This window comes from Silurus aristotelis, assembly GCF_946808225.1.
Source record: "Silurus aristotelis genome assembly, chromosome: 15".
Taxonomy (NCBI): Eukaryota; Metazoa; Chordata; class Actinopteri; order Siluriformes; family Siluridae; genus Silurus; species Silurus aristotelis.
This window is the reverse complement of record NC_139588.1, coordinates 13399283-13419519: the sequence shown is the minus strand read 5'-3', so window position 1 is coordinate 13419519 and position 20237 is coordinate 13399283. Positions and strand designations below refer to the sequence as shown.

Here is a 20237-nt window from a genome sequence, read left to right as displayed (position 1 = left end):
AGCCGTTTATTCAGTGATATTTATGTTACTGGACTATGTGTCACATGAGACCAGTTGGCAAGACTCAAGGTAACAGACTAGAAGACAGGCATCGATACATCATGGAGTCTAACAAAGAGGTGATCAGAAAGCTGTGTTGTCAATACTATTTCATTCTGATGCTATCTACAGTATGGAGAGATGAGCTCATGTTTTCTCTGGCTAGGTGGAGGTAATATATTTCATGGCTGAATAAGCCTGCAGCAGTGAAGGTTGTGTGGTAATTATTTTTAGAAGTGTTAATCTTCAGCTCCCATGGCAGCACTGAGTAGGAGAGGGGATCTCACGCAAGCATAGGCTCTCTAAAGTCTTCTGTTTGTTCAAAGGAATGGCAAGAAGGCTATGAAAGAGGCCATTCTAGTCCCAGGAGATGCTGCTCCCCTCCCTTTCCCACTAGTGCTCATCCTTATACAAGCAGCCCTTAAATTTCACACAGGCAAGCGAGCCTGCATCCACCATAGAGCCGAGTACAAAACATCACGTTAATTGACTGTTAAAGGACAAATGGGTTTAAATTGGCAATAATTTGCCTCAGCAGTAAGAAGAATGGTGTCTTCCAATTTAGCTAGATGTGCCTCGGGAGAGATAAATGCCAGGTATCATATTTAAAGGAATAAATTTAAATGAAGCCTATGGAACAATAAATGCAACCATGGAGTATGGTGTTAAACAGATTAGGGTATTAACATGAATGCTGGAAGCTATGATGTCAATTAAGGACTGATTAATTCAAGCACATGAGGAGGGCAGGTCGTTGTTCCTTCTGCTCATTATCAGTATTAAAATGCTGCAAACTTTAGCACACTGTGTGACAGTCTCAAAGTGGTCCCGTAAGGGCTCATAAATAAAACATGAGTATCAGTGGTGAGAGCCTCACTTGAAATCCGACAAGGAGCTCCTTAGCTCTTGGGCTATGATTCAGTCAGCTGCATATAAACAGAGCTCATCCTGTTCGTAAAGGGTCAGTAATTACTACTCCTACCATATGCTGTACTGCCACTTTAGCACTGATCTACCGAGGCCAAGGTAATGAGAGTTTCAGTTTAATTACCCTCATATAGGAAAGAAGTCAACCACTTAAGATACACTCGACTAAAAGCTTTCTGTCTTTCTTTGCTGCAACTTTCCTGGACAGAAAAAAGCAATATTAACTTAAAGAGATACAATCAGCTAACAGGTCAATGTCGATATCATTCTATCAGTACTTTGTTAAAAAATACTAATAAGTACTTTAAGCAAGTTTTAGGATCATTTATGGGACAACCAAAGAGTCCTAGATGTAGGGTAGGGTAAGTACAAGCGAACCCTCGCCACATTAAATGTGTAAACACACCATGGATGTGATCATATTTTGTCACATAAAAAAAGCATTAACTTTGTTTTTCTTACATTATTGATTATCCAATTAAATGTCTACAATGGGGCCAGAAAATAAATGGTTTTGATGTGCCCAGTGACTGGACATTGCATACCTATGGAGGAGGATTATAAACAGAATTATAATATATGCAGAGGCAATTTCAAGCATATGCATTATTAATGCAGGAAAATGTGCTCTGAATGAACATCCTTGTTAATATTGAATGTGATTACTCCTTCTGGGAAAGTGCTGTCTAAAATACAGTAGAGTAATTGAAACGGTAAAGCTGTGTGAACACTCAAGACTAGACCAAAATGGCCTGCTTACCTGAAACTCAGGTAAAACTAAAATGCTGCAATATCTGATGTAAAATATCTTTTATGTGCATTACTGCAGCTGTGAATTGACTTTCAATATAATATAACATTCACTGTTTTCATCTAATGCTGCTGTGGTGCACTACCTCAGTGCCATTCCTTTTTTCCCCCTTTGATACAAAACGTTTAAGATTATAGCAAACTGTTCAGTCTTGAACATTAATTTATGTACAATATTAGTAATTTAAGACCTTATACCTCACATTTTAATTATGGTTCTCAGTAGCCAAATGAGCTGTTTTTAAATCTTACCTCGACATTAGGAATTCCTGATACTTAACACACTACAATGGCCTGTAACCTGATGATAATGAGCTTTGGATACATTATGCATTTTCTAATTGCTTGACATTAGAATACATTTCAATAATCACACAAAGCATGGCTCCTCGGTCAGTTCAACAGCTAAAGTACACACAATCATCCTCTTATCAATGCATTAATCAATCACGGGCACATGCATGATTTTATTCCGCTCTCTCACCACCTCCGTGGAATTCAAGGGGATCTGCACGCAGCCCTTCATGACTTTGTTACCGTGGCAACATATTTCTGCATAACTATATGTGAAATGCAGGCATTGCTTGCTGCAAAGACACACAGGATTCTTCATGTCTAGAATTCTCTGATATCGCATCACCCGCTGTTATCACACCAACAGTAACAGATGCGTGTACATACAAATCCAGATGCACGTAAACATGCAAATCCAAAGAGACCCATACATGCAGTATTTTTCTTTGTATGTAGATCCACGTGAGTGCTTCTAAATAAATCATTCACGTTTTATAAATGAATTATGCAGCTATGATGAAGAGACTAAATAACATAGCATGTCTATTAGTGTATGAAGGCAAACAAACAGCTCTGTCTAAATCCACTTTTCCATTTCATTATGGTGACAAATTGTGGTGGCATATGCCCAGAAACACGATGAAGCATGTGGATGACTTGGTTTGAGGGGAAATGTTTACTAAACAGGCAGAAAACACCCATGTTTCAGGTGTTTAGTCTGAACTGGAAGCTTGACTGCATAAAAAGTAGAGCATTTGCTCTCCACCACCTTTCACAATTGCAACATCCCTTCGAATCTAAACACACACACACACACAAGAAGTCGACTGCTCTCAGTGCTAAATTGTAAATTCTGCACACATGCATGACACATAAACATGCTTCCCTTCTCTGCAGACAAGGCATTCGCTGTTGGCAGCTCCTTTTCAGAGACAATTGGAAATTCCTGTTGCAGTGGATTTCACATGAAGGATTTACTGTCAGAATCCAAATTCACATCCACAAAACTAATAGGCTTTCAAACAACTATGTGTGAATTATTAGGGGCATAAATAAATATGGACTTTCTGCACTACTATCATTATTCATCATTCCAGTCATGTAGTCCAAAGATATCAGTGCTTTCTTGCCTTCAGGCACAACAGCGGAAAACAAAAGAAGATGAGAATCAATATGGTGGGTAGGCCACAATTGCTGGTTAATGGATTGATCATGGACATTTCTTTTTGTATAATTTAACATTTCCCATTTTTCTAATCAAGCCTGTTTGCAGAAGAAAAGGGAGTTTAATAAAAGTCTCTATTGATAATGTAATGTAACGCAACAGATTTAATCTTTTCACTCTGTTGAACACACAATAAAGTATCCATTAGTTTGTCTAGTGTTTAAATAGACAATACAAACAAATCAATTTTAGCTTTCACAAGCCACCACTAATGTATACCAGCAATTATGCGCTAATATGTTATTGCATATTTGCATATATGTCTTTAGCATCTTAAAGACTCATAAAACTACAAGCTATTCACTGCATTGTCCTATTTTCATCCTTGTTCAAGATCGAACACAAGCAGATAGTATACACAGACCAGGTATAACATTACAACCACTGACGGGTGAAGTGAATAACAGTGATTATCTCTTCATCATGGCACCTGTTAGTGGAAGCGATTTATTAGACAGCAACTGAACATTTTGTTCTCAAAGTTGATGTGTTAGAAGCAGGAAAAATGGACAAACGTAAGGATTTGACAAGGGACAAATTGTGACGTCTAGACGACTGGGTCGGAGCGTCTCCAAAACTGCAGCTCTTGTGCGATGTTCCTGGTCTGCAGTGGTCAGTATCTATCAAAAGTGGTTTAAGGAAGGTACAGTGGTAAACCGGCGACAGGGTCATGGGCGGCCGAGGCTCACTGATGCGACGGCTGCACTCTTGTCCGTGTGTTCCGATCCAACAGACGAGATCCTGTAGCTCAAATTGCTGAAGAACTAATGCTGGTTCTTAAAGGTGTCAGAATATACATAGCCGCAGACCAGTCAGGGTCCCCATGCCCATCATAATGATATGCCTGAGCAGTGTTCCTATTTGGTGAGCAACAAATATGTGACAGAAGCAGTGAAGTCTTATTTAGAAGGTCTCCTTATATTTCTACTTAGTCCAGCCTTGTGCAAAATGTACAAGTGTGCTCTTATATGCTTATGTTCAACAATGAAAAATATTTTGTTCATAACAAATACAATATCACAGAAAAAAGAACAACCAAAAGGAGTTAGGAAAATAATCTGTATTTTTTTTTTGGTATTACTGGTAGCCTGTTTGACTGGCTCTTTAAATGTAATCCAAATCTAAATAAAGCACCAAATTAATTCAAGTACTGTAATTTTAGGACTATAAAGCTACTGTAATTTTAGGACTATAAACCTATATATAAGCCGCACCCACTGAATTTGACAAAGATTTTTTTTTTTAACATAAATAAGCCGCACCTGTCTATAAGCCGCAGGTCTACACTGAAACTAATGAACTTTAAACAGGCTTTAACGAAAGACAGTGTCTGTTACACGGTCTAACAGGTGAAATATGTTGTGGCTCCTTTAAGAGCAGATCGGCATTTTGAGAATAGCCTGCCACCGCATCGGTATAAATGCATGTGTGCAAGACCGAGGAATATGTCCTTATTATTTTCTGATGCTCATTTCTAAGTTTCTTTGACTAACCCGTAACGCTGTTGCCAAGAAAAATAAAAAAGCATGAGTTTTGGAAACCTGTCTGTGCTTATATGATTTCTGTTGCAACTGGAGTTAGCGAGTGCTCCCTTAATCCTGACTCAACGCGTTACAACGGCTTGTATCTAAACAGTAGTTCACCAAGAAAGTCATTGTTCACTGTCTTTCTCCGTCCTTTCACAACAATTTCTCTCAGAAGTTTATCTTTTGGCATCGTTGTGCGTTAAAAAATTTTTTTTTTTCTCCTGTTGCCGTGCAGCTCAGAACACAGGCGAGGTGCTTTTTTTTGTTTAAAAATTTCATTGGTCTAATGTTATGTCGCTCAGTTTTTAAGCTTAAAGTTTGTGAAACCGGAAAAAACCCAGGAAAAATCCCTAAATTAGCCACTTCGTTGTTTAAGCCGCGGGGTTCAAAACGTGGGAAAAAAAGTAGCGGCTTATAGTCCGAAAATACGGTAATAAATTCACAATGATGCTGATAAATGGTAATCAAATGTGAGTAAAAAGTTCCAAAAAATATTATTAACCAATAGTAATACTTATTGTACAAATGTAAATAATTTCATTATTTAATTATTGAAATTAAAACTGTACCGATTCTGTAAAAAGAAAATGGTTAAAAACAACAAAGTTGTTGTTCCTTAGTTGTCAATTTCCCAGCTCCAAAAAAACATGCTGATAGGTAGATTGGCAATTATAAATTGCAATTAGTGTAATGAGTGTAATGTATGTGGGTATATGATGCCTTACAATGAATTTGTGTTCTGGGATAGACATAAAATTTAATAAAAAAAAGATTTATACATTGTCACATATTTAAAACTTACATTGAATATTCAGATTCCTGTCTACCCTCTTATATGCTTTTAAGACGTCTCGAAAATCCTCATCACAATAAAGTTTTGTGGTGATGCCATCGTGATAAAACTGCCTTTCCAATCAGGCGAGACATTTGCACACAGTTAATAATTTATACAAATCCATATGATTGATAGTATAAGTGCCATTGGTTTTAATTTGTGTATAGTTCATGTAACAGGAACAAACACTGGATAACAAAAGTCTCCATAGTCATTAATGTGCTTGTGAAAAATACTGATAGAAATGGTTGTATAATTTGAATTAAGGGAACAATGGTATTTATGAAGTATACAGTCATGTGAAAATGAAACACCCTCTTTGAAAGTATACACATTTGCAGACACTCGTTTATACACAGCTTCCTTAAGATCCTGCCACAGTATTTCAAGCGAGTTGAAGTCTGGACTTTGACTGGGTCGTTGCAACATATTGATTCCGTTCTTTTTCAGACATCCAGTTGTAGCTTTGTATTTAATGACCCAATTTCAACCAAACTTTAGCTGTCAGACAGATGGCCTCACAAATGATTCTAGAATTCCTTGGTATACAGAGGAGTTCCTGCTCAACTCAATGATCTTGTGGCTGAAATCATCACCCTTTCATCAACGTGCATGACAAGTGGTACTGTATGAGGTGTTAATACTGATATTCTATGTTTGCTTTTTGCCAAAAGTGCTGTCCTTTGGTCTCATCTATCCAAATGCCTTATAACCTTTCCCAGATGGATGCACTGCAACAAATTCTTTCCTCATTGCTGATGCATTGCCTCTTTGGCATTGTGTTAACACACTCCTAAATGATCCACACCAACAAACGGCTCAAACTTGAGCTTATTTTTTTTTATTTATTTTTGAGGCGATCACACTTGCTGATGATCGATTACTCAAGGTATTTAATTAGCAGCACCCGGCTGCTATTTAGCCTCATATTCTATAAAGGCAATAAGGTGTAGTTAGTCTTTTAGACTTGACTATTTGGGCTTTATTTTGTATTATATTATGCACGCAAATTCGTTCATCCTGAGGCACAACTTTATACTAATCTGTTTTGTGGATACAGAGCTTTTTCCCTGAAACCCCGGCTCAAGGCAGGAGAATTCACCCGAATGGCCACAACCAGGCAACCTGCACATAAACATTCATACAAGAGGCCAATATAGTGTTCCAATCTTCTTACCTGCATCTTCTTAGACAGAGGGAGGAAACTGAAGAACCCAAAGGAAATCTGCATACAGGGAGAACGTGAAACTCTGCACAGACTGTAACCCGGCAATGCTTCCTACTGCAACATCGCACCACCCACTCAGTATCATGCGTTATTTTATATAATCAGCGAATGAATCATCCGTAGGTCAGGACCATGGACAGTGCATTAATAAGACTCGGGCTATTACAAGAGATGGATGGACTTGATGTTGAAATCAAAAGATCACTCTGCCTTTATGAATTTAATGATAGCATGTTAATATACAAAAGCAGGCTCAAGACGCAATGTTAAGCAATGGCACTGAAACAGCTCACAATGAAGAGCAGTTCCTCAATTCCCATCCCAGTCAAACTAACAATTTCTTTTTAAAGAATAATGAAGTCATTATCAAAAACAAGGGCATGACTCACCTCTTCATACCTTGACCACAAGAGGTCAGCACATTTTCCAAAGTGAATTAGAAAACACACTTCAGGGTCACGCCAGATAGACAGAAGGCATTAAGAGGATGGCGTACAGAACCGCGCTGCTTTTTAAATAATATTTATACAGAGGAAACATTGAGACATTGATGTTTAATTGTTGACTGAAATACATGACAATGTAATTATTAACAAAGAATATTTGATGATTTATAATACATTACAAAACAAAAAAAGAAATGAACTCTCACATTGTGGTTTATTGTGAGATCGTGGTTCAATATATGGGTTTAAAAGTGAATGAAGGTTTCTTGCCATGTGAGACGGTGTGACAAAAGATGAAAGCAACTGATGACAATGCTTTAAAGCACTTGAAATCACACTGCTGCCCATTTCTACATGATCTTCATACAGCCATACAATACACGTATACAAGGTTATTCAATGGTTAGATTACAACCAAAGACAAAATGAAACAAACAAAAAGATATCTTTTTACATAAAATACTTTTGAAGTATTGTCTTACAGTAACTATAACCACCCTTTCAAGAACACACCCTAAGCAAAACCTTAAGTCCTCAGGGATAAAGAATAATCACATGGTTGCAATACTAAGTACATTCCAAAAATAAGTGTACAATATGCACACTTTGGGGGAAAAATACAAAATTAAAAGCTATATCTATGCAGACTGGTGAAATGTATGTAATAGTGAAAAGAAATAAAGCAACTGCCAAAATGTTCTTGTTCCTTACTGTGGTAAATAGCAACGTCTACAGATGAGTGTCCAGGAGAGCCATCATTCTGCTGGCTGCGGTAAACCATCACAGCGTGGGACGGGCAGCTGGGCCGGACACGGCCGTGCTCTGCTCCTCAGTAAGGGATACACGCTCAGAAACAGGGGTTTCCAATGTTTCACTTTGTGTCTTTTACAATATGCCATGATTAAACCGCAAATCCATTGGGTCGTCGTTTCCGCACTCCTTAGGAGAACTACAGAAGCGCACAGTTCATTCCTCCAGTGTTTTAAGATGCTGTCACGTTGAGGCTGGATTTAGGTGTAAAAAACAATCCAGAACAGAGCTGCTCATTGGTTGTTTTTGGCTTTTGCATGTGTCAGGATGTGAGACTTGAGATTGGTAGACTGAGCAAATTTTTTATTGCAGCCGTCGAAAGGACAGACGTATGGGCGGTCTCCGGTGTGAATTCGCACATGTGTGCGGAGGTTAAAGTCCAGGGAGAAACGTTTCCCGCAGCCCTCAAAAGTACACTAGGCAAGAGAGATAAACATATTATTAGAAGAATACAACTGCAGGAAAAACTTATTTCCATTGGGCATAGGTCCACAACCAAAATAACATGTTATACAGTCATTATTGATGCATTACAACTTACATTGATGCATGTCTTCCTTATTTGTTTTAGATATTGGCATTGTTTTTTAAATAAAAATCTAGTAAAATTATTTCGTTTAGTCCATTTAACTAAACACGGAGCACCGTGTTTCCCCACGGACCATTATAACTGACGCACCACCCGCTAAACTCTGGAGACGCTGCAGAATGAAAAATGAAAGGACGGGGAGAAAACAGTGAAGATTCAAGCCAAAGAAAATGGCAGAAAGATTCCAAAGTTTGGGATCATTTCAAACTAAAAGATAAAGAAAACAGCGTACAGTGCGGTTACTGTTTTTAAAGTCATTTGAAATCGATTTTTATATTTTTATTTATATACAGTTCGGTCTAAAAGTCCCTGGGCAGTGGCTGAGTACAGCAGAGTAGCGGAGCACGTTTTTAAAGCTGGCGATAAACACACTGATTTAGTGTGTGGAAAATTTCAAGCAGCTTTCCAGAGACAAGAAAACCACATCACGATACTGTGCGAGATTTAATAAATAATCACGAGTGAGAATAATTACGAGTTTCATTAAACGAATAGTTTCCCATAACCTGCTTTACACGGTCACTGCAGAGGGACTTCTTGAACGCATTGTATTTGCATTTTGATCTAATATGGCAATTAAATGCACTAAGCAGGTCTTTTATTTAGTATTTCTCTTCAATAACAAAAAACTAAGTACTCAAAGCACAAACACTCTTTTTATACCGGGTACAAAGCAAATATTACCTTCACTTCTACTCTGTGGATGCATATTATCTGGAGATATTCCTATATTTTATAGAGAGTGTATAAGAATGTAATGTCATATAGAGGAGCACACAGCCTATAAAAATTACTGACATGACAGATTCAGACAGGATTCAAATCCCAAGATACGCCTGTAAACCTTTCATTACCCGACCTCACTGTGTGCAATTAAATCACTCCGAATAGGGACGGAGAGAAAATTGAAAAACATTTAATAAATAAGCCTTTTCATCAGTAACTTCATTTCAGTCAATATAAGCTAGTTAAACAAACAGATTAATCAATGAGATTAAAGGAACCAAGTGAAAACTAAGCATTTCTTCCATTCACGTCCATTTTCCACCCAAAAGTGGTGCGACTGCATGCAAGTGATTTTACTGTCATCACAGCTGGTGAGAAATTTGCTAAGACTATAACCTCGTGCTCTATTAGCTCCTGTTCGAACGTGTTCTTGTTTTAAATGCGCCGTGGAGAAAAAGCACTCAGTGTCACAGTTTGAGCCCGAGTTTGGCCAAATGTTTATACCACACATCACACACAAAGCCCACAGGTGAAATACAGCCTGCTGTCGCATTTTATTCTGTATGTATGAACTTATATTCAAACAACTCTGAGTACCCTTCTAGTCAATGCTTCTACTATATTTGGAATTCACACACATCTGTAGTATAGCCACTGTGAAGCTCACAACTCACACGTGTTGATTTTAATCAGTATCCAAAAACGATTCAGAAAATTGAAGGTGTTGGTAATGGCGTACCCAGAGATGCATTTTAGTGTAATTTGAAAATATATCAAATTAAATTATTAGAGTTTTCATGATCTGTACAATGAAACTGGTTTAAAAAAAAATAAAAAAATAAAGGGTATGCCCACACAACTAACAGTAGTACGAGTGGTGATATTTATATCACTGAAACCACAATTTACCGGAACCCATTTTTGCTGTATTGATAACATTACCATAAAGTAGCTGTATGACAGAAATACTGAAGATTTTTAAAGTAGTTGGAAAGAAATTGGGAAAATAACACTTTATAAATCCTGGTCTCTTTTTCGCCTCTTACCGCTCGTACGCCTCCCAGCGCCCTAGATCCCTATGATTACAGTGTAACTCTCCAACTAAGTGTTTAAACAGAAACGGCGACTGTTCATGATCCTGATTGGTTAATCCTGTTTCTAATCATAGCAGCTGGTAGGCAATAAAAAGCGATTAAACTAAATCCATGAAAGAAATTAATCCTTTAAAATCATGGTTTGTGTGCCCCCCCCCCCAAAAAAGACACGAAAATTCTAATTACAGAATCGAGTTACTGGTGTGAATCAATTACATTTATTTTTCCCAAATAAGTAACTGAACATGCAGCACCTTTTTGTCTGGTCTTTCAATGTTTCATAAAAAGTGGGATTCTGAGTTCGACAGAGGGGATACTAACCTGAAACGGTTTTTCTCCGGTGTGAACAAGTTGGTGGCGCTTTAGTTTTGAACTCTCTACGAAGGCTTTCCCGCACTCTGCACACACATGGACCCGGGGCCCGTGGGTGTGGAGGTGCTTTCTCATTGCAGAGTTATCCCTGAACATCTTCGTGCATCCCTGAAAGAAATGTCACAAGGTTACTCGTGGACCAAATTAAAGCTTGCTACCAAAAACCTATAAGTGCAATGTTTTATAAGAATTATTTTATTCATTAAAATAAATTCTTATAAACCTGTGAACTGTGTTGCAAGTGGATTGTGAATAATGTATTAGCAAAGCTTTTAATCATCCAAATGAAAAAACAAAGAAATTACAATATTAAATACAAAAATATTGTATATTGAATATTGAAAAATGTAAATACATCGCACACACTTACTTTGTGGGGGCAGGCTATCGTTCTGGGTGCGTCGTCCTCTTTGACCTTTCGTGGTTTCATTCTGAGAAGAGAGGAAAAAAAAGAGAAACCTGATGAGCTGAATGAAAATTGAATATTACTGAACTTATGGCTCATAATAAAAACTCTATGTATCTAATGTGCACACATCATTGCAAAGCACATTCACCAAGACCATAATAGCTGTGTGATTTCTATAGTTATACCATCAGTGCCCCTTGTGAACAGTAAAGATTTTAGCCCTCTATAGACCCATTGAGAATTACACAAGCTCCGACACCAGTATGACTGACAGGTCACAGGTCTGTGTCTTACCGTACTGGGGCGCGACCCAAAGAGCCGCTATTGTAACTGTAAGAAAAGACCTCAGTTAATACTTATTGACTAAACCGTGTATAATTAAATATAACCTATGATTTTATTTTATTTCATTGCAGTTGGAAAAAATAACGATTCCTCGAATAACTCGAGGAAATCGAGTACAAAAATTATTCGAGGCAAATGCTTCGTTTAGTCCATTTAACTAAACACGGAGCACTGTTTCCCCACGAACTATTATAACTGATGCACCACCCGCTAAACTCTGGAGCGCTCTGAACAGATAAACACAGAAGACGCTGCAGAATGAAAAATGAAAGGACGGGGAGAAAACAGTGAATATTCAGAACAAAGAAAATGGCAGAAAGATTCCAAAGTTTGGGATCATTTCAAACTAAAAGATAAAGAAAACAGCGATTTTTATATTTTTAATTTATATACAGTTCGGTCTAAAAGTCCCTGGGCAGTGGCTGAGTACAGCAGAGTAGCGGAGCACGTTTTTAAAGCTGGCGATAAACACACTGATTTAGTGTGTGGAAAATTTCAAGCAGCTTTCCAGAGACAAGAAAACCACATCACGATACTGTGCGAGATTTAATAAATAATCACGAGTGAGAATAATTACGAGTTTCATTAAACGAATAGTTTCCCATAACCTGCTCTACACGGTCACTGCAGAGGGACTTCTTGAACGCATTGTATTTGCATTTTGATGTAATATGGAAATTAAAAGGCACAAAAATTTTTCACAGATATTATATGCAATTTCAGCGATAACATTTACATTTTTCTAAAAAGAAAAGACGTGTTAATATTAAGAGACCCGCCTTATTTTCTCTTTCTTATTTATTATTGCTCTTTAATAAAGAAAAAGTACTTCTTACCCGATTACTCGATAGAATAATCCAATAAAAGAATCGCTAGCAGCAGCCCTACACTGAAGTTCATGCACTAAGGGCATCACTATTCCAGCTGAAAATAAGCCTTTATACATTATGAATCACACAAAACATTTCAAGTGGAAATTACATTGGTGGTTAAAAAAACAAAAAACAAAACCAACATATTTTAAACTAAAATCTATATAAATTCATTAAATGATTTTCACTCTGGAGCTGTAATTGATGTTTGAAACCACACAATGGGCTCAAGCTGAAGGAAAAATCTTTTGTATTAATTTCTTTAGTCTTGATTTCCTAAGAGTTCCACACAGCGCACTGATCGGTAATAAGCTGCTAGCGGGATTTCTAGTTTGTGACAAATCCTTTTAAAAACCTCCAACCAGAGTGCATTTACAGAGTGATTAATTTCAACTCGCAGCGCATTCGCCAGTCAATGTGCTGAGCAGCCGAACAATCGTTTGTCAGAACATTCAATAGCAATGCTGACCACTTTCACCACATGACAGACCAGAACAGCAAGTCCAATGTTTAGGAGCGCACAATAGAAAGAACGTACTAAGAAATGTAATATGGTAAACATGATGGGTTACATTGTACTACAGCCTTTCATTTCACCGATGGTTTTATAAGAACACATATGGGCTGTTGAGTGGTTTTTAAGTCCCTGGGGTCTGAATTATCAAAATGATCTTGATTTATCCAATTCGAAATCTCTGCCTAAGAAATGCTAGTACGCACACGAAAACTGGCATTTATCACGTGTGTGTGCACTGCTGTACACAATGGATGATAAATGATGGTTCCAGTGCATTCCAAATTGCTTTGTTCATGCACGACCAACCTCATCTGCATAAACTTACGCCCCCAAATAACCACATATAGTGAGAAGCTTCCATTTAAAAAGCCCAGTATCCTGCTTAGGATATTGCTAGTTGCTCATGACACAGAGCATGGCAAAGGGTCCACACGATCAACGGAGGCATGATACTGGTGCAGAATGCAGAGTTTACAAAAACGGTTCGTTTCATTATTTTGAGTGATTTGTGAAAGAAATATACATGTAAGTTTTTTTTCTGGCTTCATGTCCGAGTGCTGCTGCTGTTATTACGTTCAGAAAACATGCAATGGTATGAAAATGTCATTACCTTTGACGTTTTTTGCTGCCATAGTTCGACTAAATGTAATGTATTCCACAGCAAAGAATACAAATGCATAGAAAAACCAGTCATTATTCGATAATGCAGAGTTTAAATCTCCAAAAGATATAGATCAACTGAAATTGCAGCGAGCAAATGAAATCGCATAAAAAAAAAAACCCCACTGATCACTCTCAGCAAAGTGGTTTCAAAGACCCCTGATGAGACTTTGAGCCGATTTGACCTCACAATGTCAATCGCACGGACCCCTATTACCCAAGGTTTTTCAATCCTGCTACAGGAGTACCATCTTGCATATCTTTTTCCATTCTCTAACGACCAGTTAAGTCTGGCTCAGGCTTATTAATACATTTTAGCAAGAAAAACGTGGATCTTTATACATTAGGGTCCATGTACCAGTTGTTGAAACACATCCAAGAACATGATTAGTGTAGCCACAGTGAGCTTCCTTTTAGATAAGTGTGCACTTTGCTTTAGCCAAGAAAGCAGAAAATCACAGGTTTTAAAGTGTCTTGCATATCACCAAAGCAATGTATCGAAAAAAGTGTAATTGCTATCCATGGGCATAAGCCTTTATAGTAGAAACATTAAACTGTTCTGTTTGTTAACACTGAGGGTATTTTTTTTCTTTATAAGAGAACTTTGAGGGAAAAAAAGAAGAAACTATCCAAAACATAGAAAGCTTTCATTATTGAACTCGCAATACTCAGCAACAAAGCGAACCACTTCGCAAGCCCACATACAAAGAACAGAGCCTTGGACCAAGACTGAAAAACACCTGACCGAAACTACTGACTACAACATGCAAACATTTTTTTCTCTGTAACAGCAGACGGCTTATTATCCAAATGATATGTCGCTCAGGGGTGTCTGACAGGTCAGTCCTCATTCAAACACACATTACTGTAAGGGTGCAATGACCTTTTTAAGTGTGATTCATTCTGAAAAACTAAATGCCCAATCATGTACAGTAGCTAACTTCAGTCACCAAGTACTTAAGTATATGTGTGTGTTCATCCGTGTCTCACCTGGCAAATTCTGCAAGCTGTTTGGGGTCAGACAGGTCGATGCCCGGGATGCCACCGGGAGGAAGCTTTTTTCCAGTCATGTATTCAGAGTAATCTGGAGGCGAGTTCTCGCCAATAATCTGCTCCTCCACCACTGTTTCATGGTCAATGTCCTTTTTATCATCTGAAATAAAACCAAAATTTATACTAGAATTTAATAGACAAGTAAATAAAACCTTTTTTTTTTCAATGACAATCTTGTCTAAATTGTGCAACATCCGTGTAACTAGTTATGGCTTGTTTTATCACTCAAACACATTTCAGTCACAATACCATTATTTCGCTTCGATTAACACAAATGAATACCGCAATGCCCAAAACACTACTCTGATATTCAGCACACTGCATAAAACAACACTTAAACTTATTATGCTTATTGTTCATGCTGACCGTTTCTAAAAGAAAAAAAAAAAAAGCTGCCACTGTAAGCAAATTTCGCTGACGATACACAGATGAACAAATACGCATTCCACATCAAATGCCTGTTCAAATAACATTTGCATAAAAATTTTTTTTTGCCTCGTCTCCAAACGCAACAGTGGCGTTAAGCTATCCAAACAAAGGCTTTAGACTGGTTCAAGTGTTTCCATGTGCTACTTCAAAAACTGTTGAACTAAGAAATACCGAGCAAATACAGATGATTATGCATCTGTTTTCTGCTAAATGTACACAGGTCTCTGACTTGCGTTCAGCAAGAATGAAAACTGTGAGCCTGGTGTGTAGTAAACTGACACACTGAAGTGCAAACAATAAGAAGTGAGAAGCAGCAGGGAAGTGGATTTTTACATGTTGCAAATAAGCGAAAACTGATCGTATATTCTATAGTAGACTGTTCAGTGTTTATTCTACAGTAGACTGTTCAGTGTTTATTCTACAGTAGACTGTTCAGTGTTTATTCTACAGTAGACTGGTCAGTGTTTATTCTAAAGTAGACATTCTACAGTAGACTGTTTAGTCTTTATTCTACAGTAGACTGTATAGTCTTTATTCTACAGTAGACTGTATAGTCTTTATTCTACAGTAGACTGTATAGTGTTTATTCTACAGTAGACTGCATAGTGTTTATTCTACAGTAGATTGCATAGTGTTTATTCTACAGTAGACATTCTATAGTAGACTGTTTAGTGTTTATTCTATAGTAGACTGTATAGTGTTTATTCTATAGTAGACATTCTATAGTAGACTGTATAGTGTTTATTCTATAGTAGACTGTATAGTGTGTATTCTACAGTATACTGTATAGTGTGTATTCTACAGTAGACTGTATAGTGTGTATTCTACAGTAGACTGTATAGTGTTTATTCTATAGTAGACATTCTACAGTAGACTGTTTATTCTACAGTAGACTGTTTAGTGTGTATTCTATAGTAGACTGTATAGTGTGTATTCTACAGTAGACTGTATAGTGTGTATTCTACAGTAGACTGTATAGTGTGTATTCTACAGTAGACTGTATAGTGTTTATTTTATAGTAGACATTCTACAGTAGACTGTTTATTCTACAGTAGACTGTTTAGTGTTTATTCTATAGTAGACTGTATAGTGTTTATTCTATAGTAGACATTCTATAGTAGACTGTATAGTGTTTATTCTATAGTAGACATTCTATAGTAGACTGTTTAGTGTTTATTCTATAGTAGACTGTATAGTGTGTATTCTATAGTAGACTGTATAGTGTTTATTCTACAGTAGACTGTATAGTGTTTATTCTATAGTAGACTGTATAGTGTTTTTTATAGTAGACATTCTACAGTAGACTGTTTATTCTACAGTAGACTGTTTAGTGTTTATTCTACAGTAGACTGTTTAGTGTTTATTCTACAGTAGACATTCTATAGTAGACTGTATAGTGTGTATTCTATAGTAGACTGTATAGTGTGTATTCTATAGTAGACTGTATAGTGTATTCTATAGTGTGTATTCTATAGTAGACTGTATAGTGTGTATTCTATAGTAGACTGTATAGTGTGTATTCTATAGTAGACTGTATAGTGTGTATTCTATAGTAGACATTCTATAGTAAACTGTATAGTGTGTATTCTATAGTAGACTGTATAGTGTGTATTCTACAGTAGACTGTATAGTGTGTATTCTACAGTAGACTGTATAGTGTGTATTCTACAGTAGACTGTATAGTGTGTATTCTACAGTAGACTGTTTATTCAGCTTGCCAACTTCTTAAATGCAATAATCTTGTAACCTTGCACTTCTGCATATTCCCTTCAATGCCATAGCCTTAGAACCATTTATCTGAACTTCTTAATGATGTCCACACATCTCTGCACTGGTATAGCCTTTATATTTAATCACTGTACATATGCTTACATATACATCACATGCTGTACATATGCTACATATTTATCTGCACTTTTGCACGATTGCTACATTTTGCACTTCTGGTAGATGCCAAACTGCATTTCATTGCTGTGTACCTGTACAATGCAATGACAATAAAGATCGATCCATCCATCCATCCATCCATCCATCCATTAAAAAAGCAGGAATTTCTCACATTATTCTGCACTGACACAAATCAAACAAAAGATTTGATCTAGTGATCTTTATGACTAGTCACATTTCAACAGGGTGCCTTGTCCTGTGCAAATCACTACACACTTACTGTCCACTTATTAGGAAAACCTGTCAATTCATGCAGTGGCAGCATTGCCAACAAAAGACATCAGAATGTAGAAAATGTGATCTCCGTGATTTGTAACTGTTACCAGGATGTTTGTGAAAACAGATTAGTTGAAGATAAGGACGGTGGGGGAGTCACCTGGCCGCTTTCCATCTCTCAGTTGTGCAGTTTGCACAAGCCTGTCCACATGACAGCCTCAGAATTGTGTTCTTGACTGATCTGTTCCTGAAACCTGATAAGATCTTCTGCTGTTCTACCACATCCACCTCAATCTTGGACGTTTTCTGCATGCTGAGATGCCTTTTTTTTCTCACTACAGTTGTAAACGGTGCTTATGCAAGCTAGATTCCCCCGACAGCTCAGACCAGTGTGGTCATTCTCCTCTGATTGATCTCATAAGCTCATCCAGAGCTCATTCAACCTGCAGACCGTCCAATCACAAGACAGACGACTCAAAACACTGCTGTGTGAGAAATCTGCAGATTCAGAAGTTTTCCTAAATACTCAAAACAAACTTTTCAGCAATAACAATGGAATAGATGACACCAATATGACCCTTTTTTTTGGTTCATTCTGATGTTTGATGTGCACACAAATCGTTTGGTCTGTATCTAAATGATTGTATGCATTGCGCTGTTGCCATAGAAACCACTGATTAGACAGATAACTGCATGAATGTACGGGTAAAGCTAGTAAAGAGGATGATGAAGGAGTGATCCTGTACATGTCAACAGACATGGACGGGTTTTCTCTTTGGACTGTTTATACACGTCGTCGTGCATGTCGGATTTTAATGATGCACGAGCTTTGCTTTTTTTTAATTAGGATTCTGAAATAGAAATGAAGTCGTAAAACTGTTTATAGAAAATGCTGAAAACTAGTAAGACATGACAAAAACACAGCCTGTCTGATCACACTGTGTTACAGTATACGGACACATGACTGTGATAGAAAGCATAAAAAAGTGCAATTTTATCGCTCGTTTGTTGAATAACGTTTAATCCAAACGCAAACTATGTAGTGTATGTACAGTCCGACAGCTGCTGTTGCTAATTTAGTTAGCCGGCTATATAAGGGGAAAACCTATTCGCCTTAGCCAGCTAGCTACATACAATGCTAGCTAACGGAAATGCAAATGACAGAGGAAAAAACAATAGCAGTATGGTCGTTTTTTTAACCGTCTCATAGAATTGAGCCATATTATTATTATTATTATTATTATTATTATTATTATGTAAATACCCAAGTAATCAAAGCCTGCTTTCCTCCCTTACTTGTGTTTTTATATACCCCATGCTAACCACCCAGCCTGCCGTTAGAGGCCTACAGCACGGACGAGCAGCGCGCTCGCGCCAGCCAGCCGCCGCCATCTTCGTTCGGGCGCGCCGTCGCCATGTTTTCGGGCCGCCATACTGGACTCGGGGAACATGGCGGCGCCCAGTAACATTCAAAAACATGGCTTCCCTTCAAAACAAAAACACGAGAGTCGAACTCTCGGCGTGTTCGCGCACAGGAGACTGAGGGGAAAAAAAGGGGAGACTAAGGCCTCGACTCGTGAGGAACAGACGGTGAAAAATAGAGCATGCAATCAGACAACGCCCTGCAAGGCCGCGCTTTGTACAACACTAAACCAGCGAGCGAAGAAACTTCCACATTGATCGCAGCCACAACTTACCCGACGCCCACATCGTCACGGAGAATTCCCCTTCCAGTGTCTTTATCTGCACCTGTTTTTGCTCCCATTTTCGCCCGGTGGCCTCGCTGGCGCTCAGGTACGACTTTTTACTCGCTTTCTTCCCACTGCTTCCCCCTTTCTTCATACGGCCCACGGAACTCTTCCCGGCTACCGTGACCAGAGTCTGTCCGATGTACTCCTCCTCAGACCCGGGAGCAGGCACCGGGATGAGGATCTGGTCCTCAAACCCGTCGTCTGTCCGCAGATCGGACTCGTCCCCTCCGACCACCTCCTCCCGGGTCTGCACCAGGATCACCTCCTGATGGTGGACCTGACTCGGGTCATCTGTGACCAGCGGCTGCAGGGCGATCATGGGCTGGTGATCGTCATCCTCATCGTCCTCCTCCTCATCCTCGTCGTCGTCGTCGTCGCCTCCGACCACCGTTGTCTCTATCGTTTCCACCGGGATGGTCTCCACTTCGATCTCGTGAAGTTCCACTATTTCAGCCGGCATCTCCGAGCCGTCCGTCTCAATATACAGCGTTTCGCCGGATGCCATGTTAAATTCCGCCAGCTTGCTTGCTTACTTGCACACACATACACACACATATACACGCGCGCACGCAGCGCTTGTTGCCCCACTAACTTACACACACACATACACACCCCCTCAGCGAAACGATCGCTTCCCTCCTCTCGTCGGCAATACAAATATCTCCACTTCGCCTCTCGGCGAGATCACGGCGCCTCGCCGCTCTACTTTCAAGTCTCGCGAGATTTCAGACAGCCAATTTATGACGGATGGTGGTTAAGCAATATAATAAATAAGCCCTTTTGATACTTAACGCACATTTATGTCACAAAAGATCTATCACAAAACCTCAGAATATTCGTTTTATTTAATTGCTTATTCATTTAAAAGATATTAGGAGAATCAAATAATTTTCTCTTGAACTGTCACTCTGTCAGATGAGTGAAAATGAAATACAAAATACAATAAGCGAGGAATAAAACCACATTTAAAAACCCATTCAGATTCTTTGAGTCTTCAGAGTTTGTGGCAAGGAGTGTTATCGCCTCTAGGGGACGCTGTTGAGGTCAACTCCTGTACAAATCTCACAAACTGATCATACCATTTAATCTGCAAAACATTCTCACAATTTGATCTCAT

At 38.4% G+C, this 20237-nt stretch overlaps 1 protein-coding gene across 2 annotated transcripts; it reads right to left on the bottom strand.

Annotated features, from left to right (window-relative positions):
* Positions 1 to 7423: 7423 nt before the first annotated feature.
* On the bottom strand, positions 7424 to 20225 carry yy1b (YY1 transcription factor b). 2 transcript variants are annotated; one of them, XM_083562141.1, is made up of 6 exons: positions 19067 to 20164; positions 14715 to 14877; positions 11625 to 11660; positions 11292 to 11352; positions 10871 to 11029; positions 7424 to 8556 (listed from the first exon to the last, which is right to left on the bottom strand). In XM_083562141.1, the coding sequence occupies exons 1-6, from the start codon at positions 19623 to 19625 to the stop codon at positions 8374 to 8376; spliced, it is 1161 nt and encodes a 386-aa protein (XP_083418267.1). In that variant the 5' UTR covers positions 19626 to 20164; the 3' UTR covers positions 7424 to 8373. The 2 variants fall into 2 exon arrangements, with proteins under 2 accessions (XP_083418267.1, XP_083418268.1); XM_083562142.1 differs by lacking the exon at positions 11625 to 11660 and having other exon boundaries at positions 19067 to 20225.
* Between the last annotated feature and the right edge of the window lie 12 nt (positions 20226 to 20237).